Source organism: Glycine max, chromosome 11 (genome assembly GCF_000004515.6).
Source record: "Glycine max cultivar Williams 82 chromosome 11, Glycine_max_v4.0, whole genome shotgun sequence".
Taxonomy (NCBI): domain Eukaryota; kingdom Viridiplantae; phylum Streptophyta; class Magnoliopsida; order Fabales; family Fabaceae; genus Glycine; species Glycine max.
The window spans coordinates 15,976,377-15,984,649 of NC_038247.2; the positions used below are offsets into that span (position 1 = coordinate 15,976,377).

At 35.1% G+C, this 8,273-nt stretch overlaps 1 protein-coding gene across 1 annotated transcript; it reads left to right on the top strand.

The window, feature by feature from the left end:
- Positions 1-5,882: 5,882 nt before the first annotated feature.
- LOC100795314 (cytochrome P450 94C1) lies at positions 5,883-7,782 on the top strand. The gene has a single exon (XM_003538086.4). It carries the CDS (start codon positions 6,031-6,033, stop codon positions 7,549-7,551), a length of 1,521 nt encoding a protein of 506 aa, XP_003538134.1. The 5' UTR covers positions 5,883-6,030; the 3' UTR covers positions 7,552-7,782.
- The last annotated feature ends 491 nt before the right edge of the window (positions 7,783-8,273 follow it).

The window sequence follows — 8,273 nt, forward strand, 5'->3', positions numbered from 1 at the left end:
TTATATTAATTTGTTCGAAGGCATTCAAACCACCCAAACATTTGAGCTCACAGCAACCTAGTGGTGGTCGTTAATGTCGTTAATGGCAATGTCGTGGAGGCGTTGATGCGCTTGCTGGTACCACCAATGCGGGTTCAATTTGGCGATGGTGATTTTGAACCAGAACATGGTGATATTGTGGTGATCGTGATGTATGTTGTTTCTAGTTTTCAACAGTCCCGTGTGAAGACCAAGCAGACGGTGACGTCGTGGAGGAATGAGTGTGACAGCTCTTCAACAACAACGGCGATAAAGACATGGTCTGGTGTTGCAACGTTTTCATAATCAAAATTATACACACCCACAAAAGATCGTGAGAACACAACAAAGATTACACCTTAAGAAAAAATAATAACAAGCATAAGAATTTAATGTAGTTCGATACTTTTTGTTTACATCCACAGAACCGTCTCAAAAGTATTTCCATATCACAAAAATGATTACAAGATTGTAACTCACCCCCAAATAGTGTATCACTCTACAAACCCAAATACCCTTCTCAATGGTTATAAGAAATGATAACATTCTCACACAAAGACACTTTTCTTTCAACAAAGTGACTTTGTTTCACAATCTCTCTTCTCATACATTCTTTCTCCATGTGTATCTTTTCCACTAATTCTTTTCTCTATTTACAGTGAAGATTGTCAGCAACTGTAATAAATAAGTTCTCTTGGAAGTTGAAACAAAAACAATTTTCAATGCATCCATTCAAATAAGTTTGATATAGTAAAATGTAATATTTCACTTTGCATTTAAACCACCTTAACCTCAGTGATAAAAATTCAATTCTCACTATGCATTAAATGAACCTTATCTTTTGGCTTGGAACTCTACAATTCTCCCCCTTAAGCCAAAAGATAAATATCATTCGATTAATTTGAAAGTAAACAAACTCCCTCTCCAACGGAAGTATCTCACAACATTTCTACAACATTAGAAAACTTCACTTTCTTCTTCACTTTGCTATCATGGTTTCTTTTCAAGGCTTGTCCGTCCAAATAGCAAATGCTACCTTTATTTTTGTCCTCGCAACACCAAGTGTCTTTTCTTGTACACCTTGCATCCCCACTTTGAACCAACATACATGAACCCTTGTAATGTCATCTCCCCCATCAAAATGATATTGACAACAACAGAAGATACAAACCTCACACTTGATAAAGTTCGAATAGCACCATCATGGAGCTTCATCCTCACGCTCCCTATGTCTTCAACCTTCATTTTTCCACTATTCCCTAACTTGAAATGGCTGAATTCTCCATCGATTTTCAAAGTATCAAACATCTCTCGATCTCTACAAATGTGCTTTAAGGCAGCAGAATCCATCACCCTTTTTGTTTTAGCAACTTCATTGTTTGTTGTAAAAAACACATCATCTTCATCTTCAACACTTTTTACTACATTAGCTTGGGAGTTGGCACCATCTTTGTTCATATTTCTTAATTTTTTTCAAGTCCTCCTTCATTTGTTTGCATCTCACTTACACATGCTCATTCTCATCGTAATAGTAATATTGTATGTTACTCATATCTCGTTGTGGACGTAATTGCGATTTTGATCTTCCTCTTTGCTCATCATGTCTCCTTGAATGATTCTCCCTTGCTCAGACTTCACCACAACTATTGCATGGTGTTCATCATTAATATTTTCAGTTCTTATCATTCTCTCATTTACTCTAAGAGCGGCGATCACCTCATCCAAATTCAAAGTTAATCTTTCCACAAACAACATTTGAACTAAAGCTTTGAAGGACCTTGATAGTGAAGCCAACAACAACAATGTCTGCTCCTTATCAAAGAGTTTATCATTTGCATTCAACAATTGGCTTACTAGTTGTTTGAACTTGTTGATGTGGTCATGGAGATCTCCTCCCATTTCCATTTTGAGTTGATACAACTCCATCTTCAAACAAAGACGATTGGTTAACGATTTTGATGCATAAATATTCTCGAGCTTCTCCCACAAGACCTTCGATGTTTTCTCCTTCAACACGTTGTGTTTTATCTCAGGAACAAGGGCTAATCGAATTGTGCTCATAGCCCTCCTTTGGATCTTGGTCCACTCGGTTTCATTTATAGAAACCGGTCTTTCATCTTCTAACGCCTGATCAAGACCTTGCTGCACCAAAAGATCTTGAATAGTACTCTGCCAAATCATAAAATTTATTTTTCCATCAAACAACTGTATCTTGAACCTTTGTGTGCTCCCAGTCATAGCTCTGATACCACTGTTGGGTAATCAACACTCCCATAAAGAAAATTACTCGTGCCCACAAAGGATCGTGAGAACACAACAAAGATTACATCGTAAGAAAAATAATAACAAATACAAGAATTTAATATGGTTCGGCACCTCTTACCTACGTCCATAGAACCGTCTCAAAAGTATTTTCTTATCACAAAAATGATTACAAGATTGGAACCCACCCTAAATAATGTATCACTTTAAAAACCTGAATACCTCTCTCAATGGTTACAAGAAATGATAACACTCTCGCACAAAAACACTTTTCTCTCCACAAAGAGATTTGTTTCACAATCTCTCTTCTTACACACTCTCTCTTCATGTGTATCTTCTCCACCAAACCTCTTCTCCATTTATAGTGAAGATTGTCATCAACTATAATAAATAAGTTCTTTTGAAAGTTGAAACATAAATAACTTCCAATGCATCCATTCAAATAAGCTTCATCTAGTAAAATTCAATCTTTCACTTTGTATTTAAACCACCTAAACCTCAGTGATAAAAATTCAATTCCCACTGTGCATTAAATGCACCTTATCTTTTGGTTTGAAACTCTACATCTGGGAAGGAGAGAAGGAAGAGAAGCGGAGGGAATGGCTAGAAAAGGGGAAGAAGACAATTGTTTCTTGCATCTAATTCAAAATGTAAAATTATATTTCAAAATAGCATTTCCAACAACTTAAAAAGGATGTTGGAAGAAACTGTCTCAAGAAAGTGACCCTAAACCAAGGCGCATTAGATTTTATGTTTAGTCCAAAATATTAAATATAATATTCATTAAATTAATACTACTATAAACATATACCAAGAGACACAAGGTTGGTCCAATGGTTGGAGAGTGATGAGGAGAGGAAAGAAAAGTCACAAGTTCGAATCCTCTAACTAATATTTCTATCAAAACTAACAAATTAACATGTGTCGATAAAAAAATTATAATATATACTCAAATTAAATAATATCGATAAATATATAAATATTGTAGTTATTAATTATAATGTTCCTTTTAATTATTTATTAAACATAGTATATGTTTAAAATGTATTAATTTCAATATCCAAAAAACCATTTTTTATTCATTAAATAAAATACAATCTAATTAAAAAATGTATTTAAATGTTATATTCATTAAATATAATGTATTTTTGAAATTTCTATTAATTGTAACAAATAATGGAAAAGACGAATAAGGGTGATGATAATTAATATATACAAATATGAATCTGAAATTAAGATTGAGTTTCATATTCATGAACTTTTTATTCAATTTTTTTATACTGCATTTAACTCTATTTTACTTTTCTATAAATGAAAAGTCATACTTTTTTTACTGAAAAAGTCATATTTATTAAATATATATGGATTTATTATATCTAATTAATACTACATTATATTTAATAGATAAGTAACATTCAGTAAAAAAAAATTAGTAACATTAATTTTTACACTCACAATATTAAATAATTTGTTATTTGATAATATTAAAAACTTTTTCAAGTTAAATGCTAAAATTTATTACAAGGACCGGGTAATGAGATGAGTGTTAACAAAGAGAGGAATAAATTTGCATCATATAACTCTACATGAGTGGTTAGGGATATGTAAGTCAAAATTATCTTGTAAGTTAAATAAAGCTTATAAGATATATGAGCTGGGTTGAAAAAGCAAAATTTTAAAACTAGTTGATTGAATTGAAAATGTTTGATGATATTAGCTAATGAACTAACTAATATATATATATATATATATATATATATATATATAGAGAGAGAGAGAGAGAGAGAGAGAGAGAGAGAGAGAGATTTTATTATAGTTACATGTTTGTGTGTCACTTTTAATATTTGAATTTATTTTTGTAACATATTTTCTTAAAAATTATGACAATAATTTTTAAATTACATATTTTGAAAAAAATGATGAAAATATGATTATTTTGCTTAATCCTACTCAAATATGGCTATCTAACATAAAAAAGGGTTTTGAAAAAAATTAAGAGGGACTTCAAGCAAATTAATAAAGATAAAAATGAAAAAAATAAACTTATTATAAATTAGTTAAAATAAATTATGAAAATAAGCTAAAAGCTACTAAACAATTGTAAGTTAGTCATACTAGCTTTTATAATGCATGTTCTTAAAGTGACTTGTCATTCATAGATATTCTAAAATTTAAAGTTAATTAATGATCGTATAAAAATTCAATGTGTAATTGTATTGTTTATATTTTTTTTTCTTTTAACTCATGCATATAAATACTCCTCTCACTTATACATCCCAACATCGTGTTTACACTAAAATTATCTATTAAGTTGAGATACACAAATGTAATCAACGCTTAATGGGCTAAAAATCACTTCACAACAACTGCAATCTTCAAACCAATTTTTTAAGCACGTAACTATCTCCTCCGTTTTCTTTTATTAAAAAAATACATTTTTTTTTTTGTTTTCTTTTGTAATCAAATTTTGATTACTTACTTCAATTATATTTAAAATATCTTTTATTTAATAGAGAAGATGTGTTTAATATCAAGTTGTAAGGAGAGATAGTTTAGAAAAAAAATTGTTTTTTAATTAAAAATAACACAATTTAATGAAGAAAATTATTTTTTTTTAATAAATATGAAATAAGTTTTTTCTTTATAAAAGAGAAAAAGGAAGTATGAATTAATTAAGAGTTTAATAATCATACAGTATAAATTTGTTAGTGGATAATTTGTATTATGATTAATTTAAAAGTTAAAATATATGTTTGATCACTTAACTTATTTTTACGAGATCATTTTAAAACTTTTAATTCATAAAAAATCGATTTAAAACCAAAAAGCAAGTTGAGGGAATAAACATATATTTTAGCCATTAATTTATGCTAAATTCCATCTCATTTCTATCACCATAGTAGCACTCCTAGAATCGTGTTCTAATCGTGAGCATTTTTAGGATTGAGTAGGTTGTTCCTTAATTGTCCTCAACTTGAGGACTCAGCCCTTGCCGACTAGGCCACCACCACACACAAATAATCTATTTATTTATAAAGTACACCAAATCAAAACGTGCAAAACTATACGGCAACGCTGAATGAAGTGTTTGCAAACGAAAGTGATACTTGAAGTCGTCCTGTGAGCTCAGTAGTGTCACACACACACACACAAACACTTGTTCTACGTGGCCCGAAATGCCGACATGAGATAAACCTAACCTAAGCCGTCTTGAAAATAAAAACTAAAACATGGCTGGAACCCCTCCGAGTTGACTGCAACTGGCACCAGTTTTTCCCCAACTGACGGCTGGCTGGGACTGTAAAAGAGTCCAAAGAAACAAAGAGCCAAAATAATAATAAAAAGTTTTGGCCCACACAACCCAAAAAAACACACTCTACAAGCCTAAATCGTCACGTGGTAGAACTAAAGGCCCCACACATGTCCCAAGCGGTGTTGTAATTGCGCACGTGTTACTCATGCCGCTTCTTCTACCTTTCTCCCCATGTCTCTCTCCACGAGTTGACGACTACCTCTTTTACGTGTCCATATGTCAACCCTCTTCTTTCCACCCTTTTTTTTATTTTATTATTAATAAAAACCCCCTCTGCCCATTGTATTGCTACTACTTTACTTTAATCAATTTTTAATAGTAGCATGGCACTACAGTGAACCAAACCCATTATATGTATCACACATTCCAACCCTCCTTCTCCACATTTCCTTTCTTTTACTCCCCCCCCCCCCCCCCATAAAAAAATATAGAGAGAGATGAGTTTTCAAGGTTTTCTTTCTCTCCAATCAATGTCTGCAACCTGCGGCTTCTTGTTCTTCGCCTTCACCCTTCTGTTTTCCTTCTTCTCGTTCCTCGTTTTTGTCTCGAGGATGAAGCCGTGGTGTAACTGCGATGTTTGCAAGAGCTACTTGACGGTGAGTTGGCTGAACAAGTTTCCAAATCTCTGCGACTGGTACACTCATCTTCTGCGCAAATCCCCAACCGGCACCATCCACGTGCACGTGCTGGAGAACACCATAACCTCGAACCCCGTCAACGTGGAGTACATTCTCAAGACGAATTTCCAAAACTACCCCAAGGGGAAACCGTTCTCCGTCATCCTCGGCGATCTTCTTGGAAGAGGAATCTTCAACGTCGACGGCGAATCGTGGAAGTTACAACGCAAGATGGCGAGTTTGGAGCTCGGGAGCGTCGCTATTCGAACGAACGCGATGGAATTGGTCAACGAGGAGATCCACGCGCGTCTGATCCCATTCATAATGGGATCAGTCACGCACGACGAATTAAACGACTCCGTCTGCGTTTTGGATTTGCAAGATATATTACGAAGATTCTCGTTCGACAACATATGCAAATTCTCGTTCGGTCTCGACCCGGGCTGTCTCCTACCGAATCTCCCAGTCTCAAACCTCGCCGACGCGTTTGACTTGGCCTCGAAGCTTTCCGCGGAACGCGCCATGAACGCGTCGCCGTTTATTTGGAAACTAAAACGACTCCTCAACGTAGGTTCCGAAAGAAAACTGAGAGAAGCAATCAACGTTGTAAACGACGTCGCTAATGAGATGATCAAACAGAGAATAGAAATGGGGTTCAACACGCGGAACGACCTTCTCTCGCGGTTCACGGGATCCATAAACGACGACGTTTATTTAAGAGACATTGTGGTGAGTTTTCTCTTAGCGGGCCGTGACACCATCGCCTCCGGGTTAACGGGCTTTTTTATGTTGTTGTCTAAAAGCCCGGAGGTGGAGGAGTTGATTAGAGAGGAGGCGGGCCGGGTGGTGGGCCCGGGCCAGGAGTTTCCTTCGTTTGAACAAATCCGCGAAATGCATTACCTGAACGCGGCGATTCACGAGAGCATGAGGCTGTTCCCACCGATTCAGTTCGATTCGAAGTTCGCCACGGAGGATGACGTGTTGCCAGATGGCACTTTTGTGAGAAAGGGTAGTAGGGTAACTTACCACCCTTACGCGATGGGCCGAATGGAGAACATTTGGGGGCCCGATTGTCTCGAGTTCAGGCCCGAAAGATGGCTGCGTGATGGAGTGTTCGTGCCAGCGTGTCCTTTTAAGTACCCTGTTTTTCAGGCTGGGGTAAGGGTGTGTTTGGGGAAGGACTTGGCTTTGATGGAGATGAAGTCCGTTGTGCTTGCGTTGGTTCGGAGGTTTGATATTCGGGTCGTTCAATCGGGCCAGGAGCCCCGGTTCGAGCCCGGTTTAACCGCTACTTTGAGAGGCGGGTTGCCGGTTCGGGTTCGGGTTTGTGAAAGGAAATGAATAGCAAGTATGTGGTTGATAAAGTCATAAAGCCATAAAGGAGTTCACAACTAGAATGAAATCATGAAATCAATGAGGGGATGGAAGAACCGTTTTCGTGTAAATAATAATGTTGCAGTTGAATTGAAAGTTTTCTTTTTCCCCCTCTTTTAAGCTGGTTTCTTGCTGAATTTGCGTTTATATTTATTATTACCCGGTGAAGTAAATACTAAATACTATAAGCGTTGCAAATTTTGGATTTTTCTTGCTTGTCTTTCTGTGGTTGGAACTTTTATAGTAACCGATTACACGAAAGGGGAAAAGGGGGAGGATAAGAGGATAAAAGGGAAACTGTTCCATCTCTGCTTAACTTGTCCTTTGTTGGGTGAGTGATGAGTGACTTGAGAAAGGAATTAATGATAAAATGGTTTAATTAAAAATTATGATAAATATATTACTCCATATTATAATTAGTGCATTAGAGTGTATTGATAATATTTTAATCAGACATACCAGTTAATATTTTTTTATTTCTTTATTTATGAATTTTAAAATTAAATTATAAATTTGGAAATATATTGATCATGTTAGTAAATTTTTTATATCAATGTCATGATGAAGAACAAAAATAAACTATAAAGGAGATGACTGGAAAAAATATTGCAATTTACGCTATGATCCTCAATTACGGAACTTGTAAGATGGAACCATTAAATTGAATTATTAGGTATAAAAAAAAAATT

Bases quoted from the DNA above. Each gene is read 5' to 3' on its own strand.
- LOC100795314 (XM_003538086.4), top strand. From the start codon at position 6,031: ATGAGTTTTCAAGGTTTTCTTTCTCTCCAATCAATGTCTGCAACCTGC.